The 23,036-nt window shown below is 41.8% G+C and overlaps 1 protein-coding gene across 9 annotated transcripts in view; it reads right to left on the reverse strand.

The window, feature by feature from the left end:
* Nucleotides 1–14,749: 14,749 nt before the first annotated feature.
* casz1 (castor zinc finger 1) overlaps nt 14,750–23,036 on the reverse strand; it is a 168,522-nt gene continuing 160,235 nt past the window's right edge. For 7 of the 9 annotated variants that reach the window (XM_080295548.1, XM_080295547.1, XM_080295549.1 and 4 more), the window contains 5 exons: nt 22,308–22,479; nt 20,571–20,719; nt 19,031–19,268; nt 17,864–18,235; nt 14,750–17,074 (listed from right to left, as the gene is read on the reverse strand). In XM_080295548.1, the coding sequence (XP_080151674.1) occupies nt 15,789–17,074; nt 17,864–18,235; nt 19,031–19,268; nt 20,571–20,719; nt 22,308–22,479 (2,217 nt within the window). In that variant the 3' untranslated portion in view covers nt 14,750–15,788. The remainder of the gene's footprint in view (nt 17,075–17,863; nt 18,236–19,030; nt 19,269–20,570; nt 20,720–22,307; nt 22,480–23,036) is intronic. The other 2 variants (XM_026153742.2, XM_026153743.2) reach the window with 2 other exon arrangements.

The following is a 23,036-nucleotide window of genomic DNA, read 5'->3' on the forward strand; positions in this document are numbered from 1 at the left end:
AAAAACAGATTCCACCACACGCAACAGTTGTCACATATCTGCTCAACCGAGCTATTTCAAGTTTAGCGTGACCCCGCAACCAGCCAGTGTGGACCACATGAGAGAAGTGACCTTAATGGTACATTTCCCCTGTTTTCATAGCAAATAGGCTTAAAAAAAAGCCCCAAAAGAAGGTCACGGAACTTAAGATGCAGTCAGGTAGTCAAAATAGGGCAAACAAAACTAATGTTCAGTCCTGTGTCTTAGAGGGATATTATACATTAACTAAGCCTAACTACACTAACACATCTTTTGGCAATCATTCACCATCTGCGGCCTACTGCCAGCATGCTGCAAGTCTTTCAGTTTTGGTCTTATGTTTATGCTGAATGAGGGAAATGTTGAGCGCAGCGGTGTTGTTGCTTCTTCCTTGCAGTTAAAACAAAAGAAGAAAAAGAAAAGCGATGACTGCTTTTTAAAAGACTGTCCGTTTATTCGGCATTGTGAAGGATTTAGACCAAAAGTTATTGCCATTGTCTGTAATTCATGCACGGAGGCCGCTGGATTTTCTCATCATAGTTTTATTTCAACCTTTCTGCTCTCCTTTAAGTCGGAGATTACTACAGCAGTTCAACCAGTTCTCACGCACAAACACATTTTCTGTTTTGGTTCCACATCTCTGACCAAAACTTCATCTTTTTTTGTTGGGGTTTTTTTTTTCCAGCTTGACCTACAACTGCTCATTTTCGAAAGTGAGAAACGAGCGACGCTTCCTGCATCGTGCGACCACATGACTTTGTCCGTTTTCTTCACATCGTTTCAGACTGCGCGGCTCGCAGCGAGAGCAATTATTAAGGCGAAAACGATGCAGGTGCACATGCACGCCCAATAACTTCTAACGCTCTTGTATGTACAAACAGACAAACCACTTTAAGCCGCTTTCATCATCATTTTCTTTCTGCTGAAATTACCGCTGAAAGGCTTTCACATTATTAACATAAAAATGAGTCACACTGTGCCGGTGCCAGAGTCAAACGGTTTTACAGCTCTGTCGAACGCTGTCTGTTCTGTGTTCCAGCCGTCATCGCTGAGCAGAAACACCATGTTGGACCATTCCAGCTTATTGTCAGCCAATATGCCAGGCTTTTTCCCTGAAAGAAAATGATCCCGTCCCCTTCGGACTCACGTCAAATTAACTAAATTTACAGCTTAGCACTTAAGAACTTCTCCATTTGCCAAGAAAGCAGCAGCAGCAGGCCTCGGTTGCCAGTTAGCAGCGCTTCGCTGTGGCAAATGAAGTGGAATGAGAATTGCTCTAGCTTCTGAGAGAGAGAGAGAGCGCCGGTCCATTTGACTTTTGTTTTTTTTTTGCTGTGAGCTCTCTCCTTTTGGATCAGAATTATAGAGTGATGAAAGGCTCCCACTCAACTCCGGAGACCTCTGGTCCAATTCTGAAGCGAACTACTTGAAGGGTAATGGCCGCGTGGCGGTGAGCCAGCCCGGATCAACCGTTTTACGCGCTTGTTTCTGGTCGCTGTCTGCTACTAGTTGTTTGCTCTGCTGGCAAAGTTGTGTTTAACTCTGCGGATGACTAATCTGTGGCGATGGGCAAACTCGAGGCAAAGTAAAACAAATAGAACACAATGTTTGGTATTTCTTAGTAAACATTTATGTAACAGGGCTGACAGGAGGCTCGTTTTTCACAAGCTGTTTAAAGGGCCTCAACGCTAATCTTTCCACTGGATTCTGTTTGTGTTTGTAAGATGACAACTGCATGTTTACCAAATAACATGTCCCATGTAACGTTACACCATCACTCCACCCTCCACAACCCCCCCCCCAACTCCCTTTGTGAAAATGTGTTCACTTCAAACAGAGCTCACAGAAATATGGGAAGTGCTTTTGTTCCCAGCTAAGCGCTGTGACCACGTTTAATTCTGACCATGACGGTCACATCTGAACTTACAATCGAAGACATGAGTGCTTCAGCTATTTAAAAATAAATAAATAATTTTCAGCATGTAAAATGCATCAGTGGTGGAAGCACCTGGCTCTGACTCATCAAAACGCATAAACGCAAACATTTTTGGAGAAACTTCATTTAAAGGCTAACAAAAGCTCGGCTAATCTGCAACATTTATCTATCGCCAATGAAGTTTCCATCTACTTTGTTTTTTTCTACTGAATCCCTGCCTGTGACACGCCCTCAATAAGAGAAACTAAAAGGAATGAAGCTTTTCAGAGAAAGAAAGAGAAAAAAGAAGAAGAAAAATTATCTGCTTCATGACCATGAAGATCGAATCAGCAGTTTCCAGGCAGTTTGTTCCACTTTCTGTGTGAACTGGTCAAACTTGAATCCAGTTTTTCTGGTGTTTGATGTTAATAACATACCACCATTTGTTTGTTTTTACTAACTGAATGTTCCATCAAAACTGTGAGAAAAGAATAGTTTGTTATCTGTAGGTCCTCGCACACACAAAAAGTGTTTAAAGATGACGTTTTTCTAGATACTCCGCCCTCAGAAGAATGTGAGATCTGTTTATGGAAAGAAAAAGTGGAAAAAAATGTTACCAGACCATAAACAAAAACACATAGGTGTTATGCAAGAGGAGCAATAATTCAGATCTGCTGAGCATATAGGGAAGTACATAAGAGCTCTGTGCAGGAGAGGATCTTTAAAAGTTAATTATATATTTGTTAGTGCATGAAATCATGGAGTAGGGGGATGAAGTCAACGCTTGTTGCTATGTTGAAGAGCTTAAAAACATCCTAGTTCTCTTTGTGTGGTTGGCTGTAAATGTGGAAAATATAAAACGGATGGAAATCGCTTGATTTTTGCAGATCTTTGTAGAACAGCTTTGGTGTTTGATGTTTGAAACTATCTCATGTTACAAGTCAGACTTTCCTATGAATGCCTTTAATAGTGATTCTTCTGTACTCATGGAAACTTCACTCTTGGCTACAGTTCTGTTCTTGAAGTCTTACTCTTAAAGGGACAGATCAGCAGAAAATCACAAAATCAAAGCTACGTGTTTTGCTCCAGCTTGTTTGTCCATCTAGATCAGGGGTCGGCAACCCTGGGCACGCGCGCCACAGTTGGCACGCGAAGGGTTAACTGATGGCACGACCATAGCTGGACTGGCCATCGCTGGTGATTTTTTTGTTTTTATGGACCGATGATTTTTTTTTTTTTTAGTAACCGTATAAACAATGAAAGGTGGTGAATTGGCCAGATGCTGGCAGATGTGTAAAAATAACTCAGTTGTTTGGTGGCGGATATGGTGGAGCTGCCTCAAGAGGCCAGGTGGATGAGGGGAAGGGGAGGCAGGAGGAGAGACCCGAGGTGGCCGCCGGTTCGAGTGTCAGGTGAACTGAACTTCAGGTAAGAATTTATGACCTGCAGTCTATCTGGGTCAGATATAAACCAAGTTTAGGTGGAGTTTATTTTCGTTGTGCTGAGTTTTTACAGTCAGTTACAATAACTCGTACTGCGTGCTAGCTAGCATGACAGAGTTTCTATACAGCTGGGTGGGTGCTATGATGTTACTGATAGTGAACTTTATTTTATTCACAAGGTTGGTAAAGTAAGTAAAGTAAAGTTGCCAACCATGCCATAAAAAACGGAATCGTCCCGTATTTAGAGAAAATATTGCGCGTTTTGTGTTGAGCTGAAAAGGAATGCGATTTGTCCCGTACTTCAGCTAGAATGGAAAAAGACACAAAGCTAGATTTATTCTGCGTCTTTACACTGCAGCTGCCTCTTCTTCTCTCATTCAGTCATGAAACTGATCATTGATCAGCTGATCTGCTTTTTTCTTGTTTGTTTATCGCCAACTTTGCGCCAGAAAGAGGAAACCGCCGGATGTCGTGCTAAACAACAGCAGCACGTTTAAGCTTGATCAGCTGTTTTTAGAATGTATTTAATATTACTTTCTAGTATCAGCTGATGTTTGCTGGAGCCACAGCCGTAAAAGCTGCTGGTCATGATATTGGTTTGGATATGTGGTGAGAGGGAAACATGAAGATGAAACCAGGAGATGTCCTTACTGAATCATCAGAGCTGAACAGGTGATGGAGAAACAGGTTTAACTTTTAGGTGACATGAACGAGTTGAAGGGAAGTTATCAACTGTTTCTGAGAGACAAATAACACCAGGATCCTTTTTTACATAGCTGACAGCTGGTAACTGTGCAGGGGCGGATCTAGCAAAGTGTTGCCAGGGGGCCAGGCAGGGTATTAACAGGGAGAGGGGGGCACAAAGATATACTTTTCTTTCTTATTCTCATTTAAAATGTCTCGCTTTTATTAAATAATTATCTGAATCTTACAACCAAAGTTTTTATCTGATGTACAACATATAGAAATCATACATATACCAACAAGACTGTACATCACTGTCACAACGGCGTTTGTTTTCATTCAAAGGCTTTATGGTTTTTCCTGTAATACCTGGTGGGCCGGTCTCTAGTCAAAATGCCCGGGCCGGTTTTTTGTCCCAGTCCAGCCCTGGGCACGACACGCAGTGAACTAATCTGAGAGGGTGCATTAAAAAATAAATGGCCGGGCCAGCGGTGCACATCACAAATTGGCCGCAAGTTGTGCCGCTTCTTAATGACGGCGTCTTAGCTAACAACCCCAACTATCAGATTCAACTTGTAATTGGCTAAAAATCACTTAGCCTACTGGTGAGAGGGACGTTGCTAGCTGTCAGTTTTTTCAAGCGATATTGAAATGTCCACATTCCAACACTTCAAATGCTTCAGGAGCTCTCCGCTCAGCGCAGCAACTGTTGATATACAGCATTATTAAATTTATTGCTAATGCAATTATATGGCACATTGACTTCTGAGGAAATTTTAGATGGCACTCGTCATCAAAAAGGTTGCCTACCCCTGATGTAGATCGTTTTGATGGAGATATCAGCTGTAAAAATGTTTGTTTTCTTTTGAACATAATGGCGCAGATGGATGGTAAGTGCCAAAAATACATATGAAAATAGCAGCAACAACAGCAACAACAGCAGAAGACCACACCAAGTGCTACTCATGTTAGCTAGTAAAGGAAACTAAGGCTACAATTTGCACGGGCTCACCAAAATTAGACAACAGAAGATCAGAAAAATGTGAGTCTTGACTTTGTGCTGTAACAGAATTTGGCATAAACAACATGAAAGCATGGATCCACCCAGCCTTGTATCTGTGTTTCAGGCTGGTGGTGCGGGTGTGAAGATGTTGAGGATATTTTCATGGCACGCTTTTAGGGGTTAGCATTGTTTAAACACAACACCTACCTGAGTGTTGCTCCTGTCCATCCTTTTGTGACCATCTACATCTGCGAACCCATCTTCTGAGGGCTGCTTCCAGCAGAAAGTATCATTTCACAAACCTCTATTAATCTCAGATGGTTTTTTTAAGCAAGACAATGAGTTCGCTGTACTCAAACAGGTCTCAATCCAGTGGAGCACCTTCGGGATGTGGTGGAACGGGAAGTTGGCACCATGCATGCACAATGTGCTGCTATCATGTCGATATAAACCAATGTTTCCAGCTGTTTTATTTTCTGAATCTATGCCACAAGACACTGAAGGGATAAGGGGTTTGAAAATACAAGAGGAGCTGCCGTCAGCTGATGACAACACATTTAATGTTTTTCTTCTTGCACATTATTCTTGAAGCTGAATGACAGACTTGAGATTTCTGCATTGATCTAACTTTTGATGGCAATAATATCATAGACCCAACATTCAAGAGCAACAGCAGCATATCTAAACAGAGCCACATAAGGCAAAGCCACATGTTTCTAAGGCCATGCATCCAATAAGGTCTTGTTAATGGTAAATTGGATGAGTGTGTGTCCAATTCTCCATTTCCTCAGAGGTGTCTCAGCAGCAACAGCTGCTACCAATGGCAAAGCAGTGTTTTTCACACAGCCCCCTTTTCTGCAATGTGACTTGGGTCTTTCCAAAATAAGCTCATACACATGCAAAAATAGATAAATGAACATCTATTGCAAAGGGCAGCGGATTTAAAGAGAGGTCTAACCGGGGCACAGCGCTGAAAGAGATGACGGAAACATCTCATCCCAAAACATAAACTATAAATGGGCCAATGAAGTAGTAAAATGAGAGGAGCAGACATGTCATACATACACGACACGCAATATATTATATACCTGTGGGTCCTATCAACAGGAAGCTGCTCTTATGACACAATGTGACTCAAGACGGGTCATTCATTTTATGCAAAATGTTTCTCTATTTGTGGCCAGAGCTCAATTTTGCAGCTTCAGGATTTGCTTATAATAACTTTTCTTGCTACATTTAAGGCAGACGTCAACTGGTGTAGCTGAAAGTATGTCACAGTCTAAATCCGTCTGCTGTTAAGCTCTCATGAAAGACTTGCTCCAGTGTGCCTTGTATGGTGTATAATTTTGTGTATTTCTTTGCAGGTTTTTAAAGGTGTTTCAGCAACAACACGCTCACGGGAGGCAGAAAATCTTAGCATACTGCTTCATATGCACTTGTTTTTTTTTTCCAGGTGTCAACTCATAGCTCCTCCCCGCTGATCCTGTGTCACATAAGTGGTGATAGACTGGATCTATGACTGGTAGATCAATATTGTTGCCTGATATGTGTCTCAGCCAAGTCACAGGAAGAATTTACAACTATACTGACATGATGACCATATATTTCAGACCTGAGTATTGTGTAGTCTGGCTCTGAAGAAAAAAAGATGGTGCCACTGGACTTAAAACTGCACAAATATGTGAGAACAAACCGTGCTACTTCCATCTACATATAAAGACCATGATACTCTACTGCAGTTTCTCTCTACCTATGTTGCATTGACATCATCTGTCACGTGATATAAAAGACTACACTGACAGTTATGCTTCTCAGTGTAATTACACTGCCAAAAAGTTTGTATTAAATATACCACTTGAGTGACTATCGCTGAGTCAGTTCTCCTCTTTTGCACTTTGGGTGTTCTCAAGGTCCTGTGTGCCAGTTCTGAGTAGATGTACTCTTCCAGGATCGTAATCTCCCAAGGTCCATTGTCTGAATTCTGTTAACCAGCTGAATGTAACAAAATTCGCTACCTGGAATTGTTGAGTTACTCTCTAAGATATTGTTAGGTCAAATTTGACCCCATGGTTTCCCTAGAAAACAAAGGGGTCGGCTCTGACCCCATTGGTTCTCCAGGGTTAAATTAAAACCACCTTAGTGTGGTTGCTCATGTAATTTTTTTCTTTTGTGTTGTAAATCAACTCAGGTGAAGAAAAGATTTTGTAAGTACTCATTACCACGTGAAGTTGTTTTCAGTGGTTCAACCAGATTGGTTTTAAAGAATGAGTGAAGACGTATTTGTTACTTCACTATTACTATTACGTTCAAACAACAAGCTCCCATGGCAAATCAACTTTTTTTTGTTTTCTCGCTTAACGTCACAAGGAAATTTTTAAACCGCAGAAGCAAGTACATGGCTAAGTAAGCTAATCTACAGAAAACCCCAACAACATGTTCCTGTTTTTTTAAAAGACCAAGATGAAAGGTTTTACTTGTTGAGGATGCCCAGAAGCACTAGCATCAGCAAGCTAGGTAGCGGGCATGCTAACTAGCAAGTGACCACGAATAAAATGGTCATCAAAACTACTTCACCTGTTTTTCTTTTTCCAACTGCACACAGTGGAAACAAATACACAGCTACCTATTTATACTATTGATTGTGTGTCAACAAAATGGATGTAGTCACCATCCATCCATGACGTCAGCCGCTGGTTAGCTGGTCTTGACTCAAAGCCTCGAGCTGAGATAAGCGAGGGCTGGATTTGACTACTCTAAACCATACCCTATAGAGCTCAACAGTGATCCCCCGCTTTTTTTATGGGCTGTGGTTCTCAAAATGATTCATTTCCACTCTTGACGTTATGAAAAAATCCTTCGATTAAGAGTTTTTAGCTTTGAACCAAGCTAACCAGGATTGAAATGAATCATGGTCATACAAAAGACTTAAATGGGATTTTTTTAATACACACACACGCGCGCGCACACACACACACACACATATATATATTCCATAATACACCCCAAATTCACGATTCAAGATAATCACAGATTGAATTAGTTAATATTTATATCAATCTTTTTCATTACCGTGTTTTCTGGTATAACAATAGGTTTAAATATCTTTTGTAGTATGTAGTGTGTTTAGCAGAGGTGTGGACTCGAGTCACATGACTTGGACTCGAGTCAGACTCGAGTCATTAATTTTATGACTTTAGACTTGACTTGAAAAAATGTTCTAAGACTTGTGACTTGACTTGGACTTTTACACCAATGACTTGGGACTTGAATTGGACTTGAACCGGTTTACTTGAAAAGACTTGATATTTTACCCCAAATATAAAATTTAACATGCATATTATATAGAGATTGAAAATGTGACGTCATTCACGGGTAGAACCGCAAAGGATTCTGGGAACTCGTGGCAAGCGGTACTAGCGCACGCAGGCTTTCAATTAAAATCAGTTATACAGCGATAAAAAGAAACACAAGAAGCCGTTGTATTATTAACTGCAATAGCCGGTCGCATGACAGCCACGAGAAGCTGACGGGTAAAGAGATCGGTTGTTATCGGATTACGTCGTTGAAGAGAAATTGTTCGAGCCATGTTTCCGAAGTAACAAAGACGCGACGGATGGTCTGGATTGCAGCCATTCAAAGACCAAATATAACGTCCCAGAACCCTCCAGCTCACAGGTTAGTCTGCTCCAAGCATTTACACGAAGGTCAGTGTTTTTTAGTAGTTAATACGTCATTTTCATAACATAATTAGTGACATAGGTTACAAGCAAGTCTGGCGCTGAACAGAAATTGTCGCGCTATGCTCCTTTATTTATTGTGCATAAATAGTGAATTGTCCTGACACAATATTGCGTTTCGCTTCTGTTATTATGGTACATTGACAAAAACATATACTTTTATTCACAGGATAAAACAGGTTTTTTGTATCACTAATTGTCCAGTACGATTACAGCATACAATATTATTGTCACTGCTACATTTCTGTAACGCGTACCAGAAATTATTTCCACTACTAATTAATTACCGTTGAGCTCAAAGGTCCTATTAATAAACGGTTAAGGAATGTGTATTTATGACGACAATTTGTGAGACTGGTAAACTTATGATACGTACGATGGTCTTTACTTTCTACACGGTGCATTTCAAGGTCCTGCACCCATCCGTCGGTAAACTGTACCTGGGCTTGTTGCAGTGACCGGAAGTTACTAAACTTCATGAGTGTGTGCACTCACTCCAAGAACCGTATGATTATAAATATGCATATAAATATGCTATGATGAGATAGCTGACTTCATCTAACTAGCAAATGTTGTCCAGGCTATGTTGGTGATACAGTTTTTTTTTAATGTGTATGATATTTTTGTCATGCGATTTTAAAGCCGGTCCTACAACCGCATCCAAGAATAACATGCAGCTTATCTCAGAACTGTCGGTGAAAATTATTCTTGGAGCTAGGTTTAATTGAGCTGCATTTTAAAGAGGTGCAATTTCACAATTTGTGTATATTTTCTAAGTTCACTATTTTGTCATGTGTTGAGAAAAACACAGATTTTTAAAATTACATGGTCTAATATTTACATTTAGCATAACTGCAACATTATTTTTTCGTTTTTTTTTTTAAAGACTCGAAAGGACTTGAAATTCAAAGTTTCAGACTTGTGACTTGACTCGGACTTTTACACCAGTGACTTGAGACTCGACTCTGACTTGCCTGACATTACTTGAGACTTGACTTGAGACTTGAGGATAAAGACTTGAGACTTACTTGAGACTTGCAAAACAATGACTTGGTCCCACCTCTGGTGTTTAGTGAAGTTTAGCCGTGTTATTGCTTTCTGACTACAATCACTGCTTGGTTGGTTTCAATTTCTGATTGTGGGTAGAGTAGTTCTTCTCCACAACATTGTAAGTACAATGTGAAAAACGTGGCTAGTAACTTGTGGTTTCTACAGGAGCAGAATTTATGTTCTGTTTTGGTCTCCACCAGTTTCTTGGTGTTCAGAAGTAAATGATGCCACGAAATGCCAGAAATGATCCTGGAGTCACAACCAAAATAGGACAGTTAGAGTCAAAAAATCGAAGCAAATAAAGGCTAAAATGGAAAGAAGTTGAACTCCAGAGTTTAGTCAGCAATAATAAGTTAATCGTTAGGACTGTCTAGTTGATCCATGTTATCCTTTGTTAAAATTAAAATCCTGATAATGATGGCTTAATTCTTCTTTATTTTTCCACTCCAATAAATCAACATTTGCCAGTTTCCAGTAACTCATATGTGGCCTTACAGTAACAGGAAGCAACAAAGGTGGAGACAGGCAGAGCAGACCAGGAGCACTGTTTGTTTCAGTGACATGTGCCTGGAGGCAGTTTTGGCAAAGGGATGTGGACTTAACTGAAATGTACTGTGGATACCTCTCACTGTACCGACGTCTGAGGTCGTAACACATGTCGCTGTGGATGCTCTTTCATGTCAGCAGTCGTCGCACAAAGTGCATACAGTGCAAACACTCAAAACAACCAATCTTGTGTGCCTTCGCTGGCCTTACTGATCTAAAGTTTTCTGTGGATTTCACACCTTTACTTTACCTCAGTGCAGTACGCTCAAAGTGAGAACACACACGATTATGCACATCAACACCTTTTTTTTCAGCTGCACCTAAAAAAGTACGAATCTATATCTCACACTATAAGTTCCTGCTCTTTTGACGTTTTAGGCTAATTTTGTAAATCCACTTGAACATGCACAATATTTACTCTTCACTACAGCGCACGTGTTCATGTGACCACACTTTCCGTTAAGCTTTAATTGTGGCTACATGCCTTTTTTTTGCATGCACTAAATGAGTTTCAGCCATGTGACTGGCGGATTAGCTATTTGTTTTAATGAGCTACAGGTGTCCCTAATGAAGTGGCAGGAATGTGTATATACAGTAGGTTGTGTTATCTGTTAGTTGCCCTAATCAGCTGGCATTTCTCTGAAGTGCATGGATGTTCTCAAATGTTAACTTAGTTTGTGAATTTCCTGGGACTGATATTTAACATGCTGCACATTTTTTCTTGCTTTCTGAGCCTTCTGTGTGGTTACAGTGGCTGACCATTATTATTATTATACTTTATTCTCATTATGCATGTTCACCCACTTTGGTTTCATGGCTAGCTGCTAGCTAGTCTTTTTCTCTCCCAGCTCTCCCTCGTTGTCTATTGCTGCAGGATTGGGGAACAGGCAGGCAGGACAAATCTCCATAAATCCTTCCACAGTGGCTACCCTCTTCAGACTACACTGTACAATATCTGTCTTCATCTTACGAGTGCACAGGCCCAGCCACCTGCTTTTCCTCTGCTCAACCCCCCTCCCACCCCCCATGCTTTGTGAACTTAATAAAAGCTGCCATTAAGCAGCGCTTCATCTGTTTGGGCCCTAATCTGCCTTATAGGCATCATGTGACCACATATGCAGTGCACACCTGTCGTGTATGTTCCCAGCCTCAACTGTTGCCTCTCCACGCTGCTCACACACACACACATACACTCACTCAACCTGTTCCTGACATATCAACCAAATGCTTGTCAGTGTTGCCTGGCACAATAACACACACACACACAAACACACAGTTGAGGCTTATAAAACATAAAACTCGAGGTTGTTTTGTGTGAAAGCAGAAGGTATGAATCTGCTCAAAGATGTGTCATACACATGTTTTAAAATTCAAAAACACACTGACACCGGAAACAGGCCTAAAGTTATTCAGTATGGTTTTTTTTATTTCACTGAGTGAAAAGCTCAATGTTTGCATAAGACATGCAAAAACATAAATATAGAACAATGAAGATGAACAGCACTGTATCCAAGTGGAAATAAGCAACACGACGAGAATGAATAGTAGCGCTGAGGGCAACAAATTGAAGTAGAGACTTTTTAAAAAATTGCTTCATTGTCTACTTTTCATATAAAACGTCTCATAAATCGAGCCAAATTGAACGCTAACGGGAGATGGCTTTTAGTCCAAAAGTGCAATATATTTTACAAAGTCTAAATTGTTGCTCTGTTTATCCACTACTCTGCCGTAAGAAGGCTGCTTTCATATTACATTTTTCCAGCAGTGGAAATACATCTCTGTTTACCCCCCCCACACACACACATTTTTTATACCATCCTTTTTACTCTGTTAATTAAAACAGTAAAACGATCTGTCGTTTCAGCAGCAGCCTATGCAGGATTTGGAGGTCGTTTCCGTCTGGTTTTTGTGTAATATAATTTTCATGTTTATTCTTTTTTTCTTTTTTTTTCCACTGGTAGATTATATACAGGATACCAGCTGGCAGACAGATGGTGATGCCTTTACCCGTGCTTTTTTTTTTCTTTTTTTATTAAAAAAAAAAAACATCACAAGGAAGAGAAGGAGTAAGGACAGGAACAGCTGTAGACGAGGGGACAGAGTCAGCACACTGGCCACTGGGTGACATGAAATATTGGGAGGAGACACCAGCACATGGCTTAAAGAGAGAAAAAAAAAAAGTAATAATAATAAATGTGCCCTGTTACCAGTGAGCAAGACACAGAGAGCCATCTTGTTAGCAGTAGCAGACCTCTAAATCTCAGTAATGGTCCTCGCTCTGATCCTGTTCTCACACCAGAATGTGAAGAATGAACAACCCCGACAACAAATATTGTTGATTCCTCTACCTGCATGAATGCAGATGGGTTTTTTTTGTCTTTTTATGTGTGTGTTTTCATTTATTTTGGTGAAAAAAAAGTTGAGTTTATAGAGGAACAAGCAGGAAAATGAGGTTATGGATTGAACTGCAGGTTTGAGTAGGTGGGACAGAACAGCCACGGCTTATGAGTCTCTCTCAGCAGGACACACACACACACACACACACACACACACACACACACACACACACACACACACACACACACACACACACACACACACACTTCAGTAGTATCACTGACACAGAGGGGAAAAAAGGAGTGCTGCTTTTGCCCTGCTGTTGTCCAGCAGCAGCAGTTTTCCCCCTACATGTGACTAAAAACGACCTCAGGCTGAATCATTACCGATCATGCGTCATAATAATTACAGCGTCTTTATTTTCTTACTTTTTTTTCTTTTTTAACAAAATTTCACACCCACACACACACCTGCACACACACTAAACTGAATTCAAGTACACAACATCTCCCAGCCCCTGCAGTTATCTCAGCAAATGAAGAGAAAACAAAACAAACGTAGTAAATGCCTCTGCTCTGCAACAGAGTCCCGGGAGACAGTTCAGTCTGCGCCCACAGCAAAGTAAATACAAACCAAGATTTTCAGTTAATGAGAGGGATTGGGGGGGTGGGGGTGGGTGTGTTTGTGTGTGTGTGAGGGGGGGGGTAGAGATCATGCACAGAAAAATGACAATGAATCAAATGAATCAATAAATAAGAGAGAAACATCCATGAATGAATCCAAATCAGTGTATTTTTAGTTTGAGAGAAAAGAAATAAAATATACGGCATGTAACGGCATCCCGCCGCCGCTATAATATGAACAACTTCTAATTAAGAGAGGTCACGCACACAAGCAAACTATGATGAGGCTATTTGAATTTTTAACTTTTTATTATTCATTTCTCCTTTTTTACCGTTTTCTTTTTAAAGGAAGCTGTTCATCAAAGAGCATTTTGTTCATATATAGTCATTTTTTACAGAGGAAAATACTGTACAACCTTATTTTTTCTTCTTCTTCTTCTTCTTCTCAAAACAATATCTGGAGGAATATCATCTACACACATTATTTATCCCTATATTGTGATCATTTATATCCAATGCTAAGCTCAGGAGATAATTCATGATCAGTGTGTCCACTCCTCAGTCGTACATGTTCGCTCAATAAAAACCAGAGGGTGGTTTAGACAGGTTTATAATTTAGTACTACAGTAAGTGAGCATTGCTATGAACTCCTTAAGAATTAATTGAAATCACAGTCCGTATTAGTGTTTCATACAGGAGCGCCGTTTTCCCGACGCACCGCGTTTCCTTCCTTTTTTTTTTTATGTTGTCGTTGTTTTTCTTCCTTTTTTTAAAATCGCTGTACTGTCCAATCACAGAAGAAGCAAAAAATAAAAACCAATCTTTAAATAAACCACAGAACAACAGTTCTTTGTCACACTAACATCTATTTGTGCATCAAAGCAAAAAAAAAAAGAAAAAAAAAGTGAACTAAAACAACATCTTTAAAGCAAATTCCCTGTTAAAAGATATATATCATTATTTTTTTCCTTTTTTTTCATTCCCCAGATGGTAAAAATGAACCTAAAAAGTGCAATAACACTCTAAAAATTTCTCATTTGGAAGGTCACATAAATATTAAATAAAAACCATTACAACAGGAGCTCAACCACAGCCATAGTGAATGGAAAACAAAAATGCCGTTTTTTTTTTTCGTCTTTTTTTTGTGAGACATTTTCGGTCTGTACAGTTTCAACATAAAACACACTCCCTGACACTTCCTCTATATCCCACCCCCACCCCTACCCCAACCCCTCCTGCTGCTGCATCTGAGTGACTCATCGTTTCCTCTGGTCAGTCTTGAAGCCCCCACCCGCCCCTCCAACAACCAAACATCCCCCGCGTGACTTGCCGGGCGTTAATCAAGACCTCTCCGGCTTACAGATCGATATGCATCTGACTATAACAACACAACAAAAAGGACAATTTTTTTTAATGCAAAGATGCAAATGGTAACAAAAATATTTTTTTAAATATACTTATGACTTATCTAAGTATATCTTATCATCATGGTCAGCTAATAGAAAAGTGCACTACCCACGCACAAACTTGATTCCTCCACATTGGGGCTAAAAATTACAAAGGGTTAAGCTTGGAGTCGGTGCTAGTTGAAAACACTTCTAGCAGAATGTCAGAGAGAACTGTCGAGGTTGGCGGCTTGAAAGGACGCCTGACTGCAGCTGAGACCGACCGAACAGCTACTGGTCGAGTCCACGTATCATTGAGAACAAAGGAGAAAAAACAATACCAAAGAGATGGGAACAAGCAAAATGTAACCCCTTTCTCTCAGTGTCTAATAATAATAATAATAATAATAATAATAATTAATAATAAAATAATACAGAAAAAAGATCAAACGTTTGAAACACATCCTTTTCCCTTAGTGATTCATGTCCCTTTTTCTATGTATCCACGGCTCTGCAGTTCATGTCGCCTGTGCCAGCAATTTCCTTTGTATATTATCTTTCACACACACGCGCACGCACGCACACACACACACACTTACATATATAGTTATATAGAGAGATTTGTTTTTGTTTTTCTAACGTGTTTTTCTTTTCTTTTTTGTCCACACACAAAAAAAGTGAAAAAATGAAAATAAATTAAAGTCAAACATGCACGCACACAAAAAGACTGATGTGTAGTAAAATGCTTTACATTGCTGTCCCATGTGTGAAACAGGGCCCTAACTCTGTGTGTCTCCATTCGTAATCTTTTTTTTCCTTTAATGCATAATTGAATTAATAATGTTGGTCATCTTGTAAACATCATAATAAATCGTTTCGGGCCATCATTCTCGCCACGCTCTCGTTGTTTTTTGTCGTCGTCCGAAGTCTCTCGACATGATAAATGAGGCCACTTTCATTTTTCGTTTAATCATAGTACACAGAATTTTTCTGCAGTTCTTAAACTCAGTTTGTTTGTTTTTTGTGTGTTTTTTTTTGTTTTTGTTTTTTATGGGTCAGCATCTTCTTGCTTTTCCAGTTGGGAAGCATCAGTGTGGTTAACGGAAGCATCGAAACTCTGGCCATTGTCTTTTTCGCCGTCAGGCTCCGCCATTGAATCATCGTTTGAGTCAGTGTTGAGATCATCCTCTGCCTCCTCTTCCTCCTCATCCTCCTCCTCTTCTTCATCGTCATCTTCCTCCGCCTGCACCTCCTCCTCTGGTGACATGTCATCTTCGGCCTCCCCGGATGTTCCCGTGGTGTCGTCCTGAGCTGCCGGCAGGCCCAGCTGGGTTGAGAGGTTGTGGGCTGATCGCGCTGCGTCGTGGTGGATCTTCTTGCTGAGGTCCAGGGAATCGCTGAGGCCCAGACCGGCGGCGTTCTTCAGGAAAAACAGTGAGCTGCTGGTGTCTGTGCCCAGGTTGAGGGAGCTGTCTAAGTTGATGGAGGATGGCAGGTATGAGTGGTTATAGTCAGAAGCAATGCCGCCTGTCTGGTAGATCATGGAGGGAGTACTGGTGATGATGTTGTGGGACAAACCGTGGAGGCCACCGGGTGAGGAAGTAGACAGACCCATGGAGGATGGAGGGACTGCCGCCACATTTCCTCCCAGGTGGTGCGCCGCTTCCTGCTTCGGCGACACAGACGGAATCTCGCCTCGCTCCTGTTTCTCGTGCTTTCTCTTGTGGGAATCCATCTGGGACATGCCAACCACTGTGTGCTTACACTCGGGGAAGGTGCAGTGGAAGTGTGAGCACTTGAGCTTATACTTGCAGTCAGGAACCTCGCAGTCCACGCTGGAGCTGAACTGGCAGAAGCCAGCAGCGCTGATCACGTCTTGCTTGCCGTGGTGCTTGCGGTGGGCCGTCACCTTGGTGCTATCGGTGCAGCGGAAGCCACAGCGCAGACAGTGGAAGTGGGTGCTGTTGCCTGAAAACTGGCAGTCAGGAAAGTTGCAGCTGAGCGAAGACTTGAAGCGCTTGAAGTCGTCCAGGACCAGGTTGTCTACGCGGTCGTGGTGCTGGGCGTGCTTGTACATGTGGGTGCGGCCGCAGAACTTGTAGCCACAGTTCTCACGAGTGCAGTGGTAGTGGGTGACCTTTAGAGAAAACTGGCAGCTGGAGTCCTTGCAGTTCTCGTAGAGGTCGTAGCGCCGGAATCCGTCCAGCATCATCCCCTCGTCCAGCATCTTACGTGACGATGCGGTCTTTCGGCGCTTGCCAAACGGGGACATGTCCTCGATGATCCAGAAACGCTTCTTTGCACCAGCGGCCGTGGGAATGGAGATGGTGTTGCCTAAAAACAAGAGATAAGGGCATTAACAAAAATAATCCTGAAAAAAATAATAAAGTCCACAGACTTACAAACAAGTGACTGTCCTGGTTAAAACCCTAATGTCGGACCCCGCTCAGCCAGAAGTTGTTCACAGCTGAGTAAGCACAGCTAGCCACTATTTTTTTAATCCCTAATTTCCAGAATGATTAAAGAAGGAGGAGGAGGGGGGATGATAGATTGACTGTAAGACATGACACTTTTACAGGGTGTCTCGGGCCTCCAAAGAAAGGCGGAGCTGGGAGTTTTAACCAACCCTCTTATCTCCATGTTTGTTTTATGAGGGGCACCCACCTTTTTGCAACACCCTGGGGTCACTGCTAATGATGTGCTCCCTGTTCTGCAAGACAGGAAGCAGTGGGCCTCGATAAAACTTGGGGCAAGATTAAATAAGAGCTTGCTGATGCAGCCTTGTTAATGGAAGCTAAACAGAGCCCAGGGTTCACAGAACAGGTGCCAAATTTACTGCTGTCTCTCGCTAAATCCTAGTGATACTAAAAGGGAAATTACGCACAAAGGTGCAAGTCAAGTGATTGCAGACTTTTTTTTTCAATTTACTGTACCCACACAGTAAGCATGCAAGTTTCAGCATTTCAACACAAATGTTCTCTTTTTTGCATGCTTTCTTTTTTTTCAGTCTTTTCATAACAACAGTGCAGAGTGAGAAAGGCTGGATCACACAGTTAAATGCTGCACAGGACTCAGTAATTGAGAATGACAGCTGCAGTGTTGGTTTGCGCCGGGGATAAGTACCTGCAGCATCCTGCACTATAGGGACGTCATTTTTAACCGGAGACGGAGTGGCAATGATGGGGCTGAAAGCTGGTGTGTTGGTTGGCATGACAACACTCCGAGTGGCTCCCAGAGAGGCGCTGAGCAGAGAGTATGACAGACAGGATGGAGAGAGGAGGTATGGGAGTGAGGGGAGAGGGGGTCGGAGGAGAGCAGGAGAGAGGGATGGGGCCTGGGACTGCAGGCCAGGCTGAAGAGCGGAAGGAGGAGGAGGAAGAGGAGGTGGCGGTGGTCGTGGTGGAGGAGGAGGAGAGAAGGAAGGAGGTGCATTCTGGGTAGCGCTAGTGTCAGCAGGGGTGGTAGGAGCAGAAGTGGTGGTGGGGCAGCCTTGTCCTGGAGAGACAGGTTGACCAGAGAGGGTGAAGGACAGGCAAGAGGGAGAAAACACACATAGACGGGAACAAAGACAAACACGGGGTCCAAATCGCGCGCGCACACACACACACACACACACACACGCACACACACACACGCACACACAGAGGGATGGGAGGCAAAAAGGGAAAGATAAAAGATAAGAGAATGATACAAAATGAGGCCCATTCAAGACAAAGTAACCCAGCCAAAACAACAACGATGAGAGTAGTGGATATTTCTGGCAACACATGGAGAAATGTGAAAATCAGAGACAGGCTAAGATTTAGGAAAAAATATAGAGGAGAACCCGTTTATTCAATAAGTTTGAGGAAAAAGAGGCTGTTTCTCATTTCCTTTCTCCCAAAACTCCAACCACTAAAAGTGCTAAAGTAGACATAAAGCCACAGGGATGATCTCTGGCCAGAGGAAAATGTAATAAGCTACATACAGTGCAATATCTCAAACCACTGATGTACAAAATGGAGGTTTTATGAGGATGACCGGGCAAACTGGAAACTGTCTCGTCCGCAGCTCCCAACATAAGAATATAGCATAGTCATCAACCACATATATTAAAACTAATGTGTCTATTGATTGCAAGTCAGAGTTGTGATTGGAGGATGCATGAGATGACGAGTTGCTGGCTTTCTGGGTGACGTGTGGGCTGAGATGTTCAACGAGTAGAAAACCTTTGTGGACAACACCTGTGGACTAAACTGTGCTAAAGGCCGTACATGCTGACATGTCAGAGTCTGAGTCACGTGGGCTTACCTGCCGGAGAGCTGTCGTTGCCCACAGGTGTGCTGGTGCAGCTTCGGTCCTGGTTGGAGGATTCGGAGGAGAGACCCAAGGGGCTGCCTCCTGCACCCATGTAGTCCATGTAGTCATCATTCTCATCCGTGATGTTGGAGAAGTTGGAGCTGATGCCAGGCTGGATCGTTATGGACCCGTGCACCATACCCGATGCCTGCTGCTGCATCTCATCCGCCCTGCGGCCGAGTGACATCATCTAGAAAACAAAACAAAATAAAATAAAAAGCTTAAAAAAATTATCACACAAAGACTTACGAAACAAACATCTTGGGTTATAAAGAGTCATGAGCGCAGGTGTTGGCGCTTGGCATCCAACCAAGCATTTCAAGACGTCAGAAGTATTTTTTGAAAGAACGAACTTCATACTTTTGTCATTATATGAAGGACAAAACAAAAAAACAGCCTAAACAGAACTAGAAAATCCACATTTATATCCACAAAGGCTCCATCCCGCACCTACTGCAGAGGTTAACTGAGGAAACTGCGTGTAAAAGAAACTTCATCAAAAGAATGCCATGAGTGATTTGTTATTGACTGGTATGACAGGATATGAGCGGTACTCTCTTTTTTACAGAACATCACGTCTTTGTTAGTCTTTCCTTGAATATGACTCAGAAAAAAGGAAACTGAATGTTAAAAAAGAAATAGATATACAACGAAAAAACCCCGACAAAACCGACCAAACCAGGTACACAAGTTACAAAGACGGCGTAACCACCAGTACGCTAACAGCTGTTATTATTCGCGACCTTAAAAAGAACGAAAGACAGACAAAATCGAAACGAGAAAGGACTTCCGCTGCTTAACATTTGTTTAAACCTTCTTTAACTATTATTATCCCTATTTTTCTCTTCATTTTATGATATTGGGAGATTTTAAGAGCAGTCCTTAATGGATCGGGAGCTTTTTTTTCATCTTCTTTCAGCAAAAACCACAAACAATGGTGTGTTTCTGAGAACATAAAATTTAGATGAAAAACACAGACACACAGACAGACAAATGCTTTATCAATCCCATGAGGGAAATTAGCAGAATAATAAAAGCAGAACTGCAGATCAGCAGAACAACAAAGTGAATATGGGAGGAAAAAAAGATTTGTGCCGTATATCTCTGAATGTTTAGTGAAAAAAGAAAGACCGATATAATAATATGCCCAGTTGGTAGTGCAATGCTGTGTTTAGGTAAGCGCGGTGAGCTGATATGCAGTGTTATTAAAAAAAAATAGAAATGAGTTTCCCAAATGCTGAACAATATCTAGCCCTTCCTCTTTTTTACAGTGTAAATGAGCAAAAACAACAATATATAGTATAGTTGTAGTAGAGTAGTTAAGGGAACGTCTATTCACTATTTAATCTCCCAGGAAAAGGGTGTGTGCTTTGTTAAAATATGTTTGAGTAAACTATTCAACACAGGCTTCAGACCGTTGAGATGTTTAGCCTGTATTTTTATGACACCGCTTTTCAAAATGTATCACATGTCGCCGTTGGCGTGCTTGTACCTGGGATGGGACTCTATCAAAGTTCTTCCCCAGCATCCGCCTCATGTGCTTGCGTGCGTGTGAGGTCATCTGGTGTTTGAGGAGGAAGGAGAACTGGCAACCCTCGCGGATGCAGTGGAAGTGGCTGTTGACTTGGTTATACTTACAACCTGCAGGATAAAAAAAGAATAAAGTAAGAGCTTAATTTATCTTTGGCTCCCAGTGCGGCGTCCAAAAAAAGGCTCCCCGCGCCACACGCAATATTATAAGTGTGACGGCGTCGCGATACATCAAACACCAAGTGAAATATTTTTAGGGTTTTTTTAATTTCATGATATAGCTGTGACAAAAGAGGGATCGGGTTTCAAAGTGTTTCGGAGTGTACATGTAGGAGGAATATTAGATCACTCGGGTGTCATACTGAGCAAGTCAAGGCTTCTGTGCACTAAACCTGTGGAGCTCTTTTATTACACTGACATGCTTTATTCAATTAGGAATTTACATAAATAAATTCTCATTTTCTGTGGGCCAATAATGCACACACCCCTGCAAACCAAAGTAAATATACAATTATTCCCATATTAAATTCATTTTTCAAAGTATCTCCATTGTCATTTTTCCCCCTTTTGTTCTCCGCTGTGGTGTCGTCTGTTCTATATTCTTCTGCTCTTTTCCAGTGTTTTAACCGGTCTAGCTCTAATTGCTTTATGATTTCAAATTAAATGAATGTGCCGTTTTGTGCCTGTTAATCAAATACCATTATATAAAAGCAGGCAGAAATAATTGAAAGAGTAACATGCTGGGCAGGTGCTAGCATGTCAGTAACCATGGCACCCACTTTAAGAGAAAAAAAAACATGTCTGTGTCATCAAATAGCTTTTGCACACACAACGCTTTAAACACGCAAAGTTGAGCAAATAACAGTAACCCCCCGTGACACGGGAGGGCCTTTTGTGAGACAGAAACCAGGTAACATCAGCAGCGGTGCTCAGTTTAATGTTGCTGCCATGGATACTGGCAACCCATCAATTCTTTATAACTGGAGAGCTAGCAGTGGTAATCCTTTCTGTTTTTTTTCCCCTCCAGCCCAAACAATACACTTGGCAGATCAGGCTGGGGACAAAAAACAGCTGTTTAGGGCCTGGTTTTGTTTGCTTTGTTTCTGCGCTCTGAAAAGCTTGTGTAACCGCCTGAAAAAAACAGATCACTTTTAATTCATTTCTGTGTGATGGCAGCGGTGGCTGTGAGGCGCAGCTTCACAACACAAACAGGCTAAACCAGACAAGCCAGATAATTAACAAACACAAACCTAATTGCTCATTTCTGACAGGGGCAAAAGAAAGAAGAAAACAACCTGGATGTGATTGCCCTCTTTGACATTATTGCTCATATAGCACGGGCAAGGCTACATCTGGGACTCGAGGTGCCATTGTGAATATGCAAACTGTGCCAACAAAAACCTACGAGGCAGACTTGTTTCATGCTTCTTAAACCTCTCGCAATGCATGACACTGTGTTTGCCAACACTGGTCTCTTTCCCTTTGTAAACACAGGGAATATCCTCTTGCAACAGACAACACAAATTAGGCTACATCTTTCTCAACGTAACACCTTTAATCCTCAGATCTCTCCTGGCAAAGTATTTTTTAAAAGCCGCTCAAGTTGACACAGCTTGATGCGAGGCAAAGACAGAGACAGCGGGACACAAAACTTTTACAGGATCAGAAGTTTTTTTCTTTTCCAGTGTTTTTTCCTTACCCAGCCTCCCGCACTCCTCCCTCTTGGTGAAATATTTGAAGCCATTAGCGGCGCGACGCTCTGCCTTCTCATGCTTCTTGATGTGCCACGGCAGCTTGGTGGTGATGTTAGTGACGAAGAAGCAGCCAGGCCGCAGACAGTGATAGTGGCCCCTCATTCTGAACTCGCAGTGCTGCAGTGGAGACACATAATTTCCAATTTCATGACTCAAATGTCGTGAATGTTTGAAAGCCAGAGGAGCTGATTAATTTTTATTGGATCCTTCTTTGTGTGCAAAGTTTAAGCGAAGACTACACACAGTTCCTTCCCAAAAAAGAAGAAGAAAAAAAACATAATCAACACCTCGCAGTCTTTTCCTCTCCAGTTGTTTGGTACAATTACTTTGCATTTCCAGGCATCCCACAAACACCCCTCCGCTCTAACATGTCTGTACACCACCATCTGTTTGCAAGGCCCAGATCCCAAAGGACCGGGCCAAATAAGATCTTCTCAGTTCAGGAGATGCAGACTAAAGGGGGGGGAGGGAGGGAGGGGGGGCTTTTTGTGAGAGGGGTGATTTTCAACACATTAATGAATTCATTTAAACGGTTTTCCAAATACGGGCTCATGAGAGCAGGCAGGGGCTGCCATTTAGGTTTCATTTGCGAAGCATTCCCCTGATTTTTGCCCTATTCCAGACAGCCTTGTTTACTGTGCAAGTGACAATGATTTATTGGGTAATATCAGCTA

The sequence above is a fragment of the Astatotilapia calliptera genome, chromosome 20 (assembly GCF_964374335.1).
Source record: "Astatotilapia calliptera chromosome 20, fAstCal68.1, whole genome shotgun sequence".
Taxonomy (NCBI): Eukaryota; Metazoa; Chordata; class Actinopteri; order Cichliformes; family Cichlidae; genus Astatotilapia; species Astatotilapia calliptera.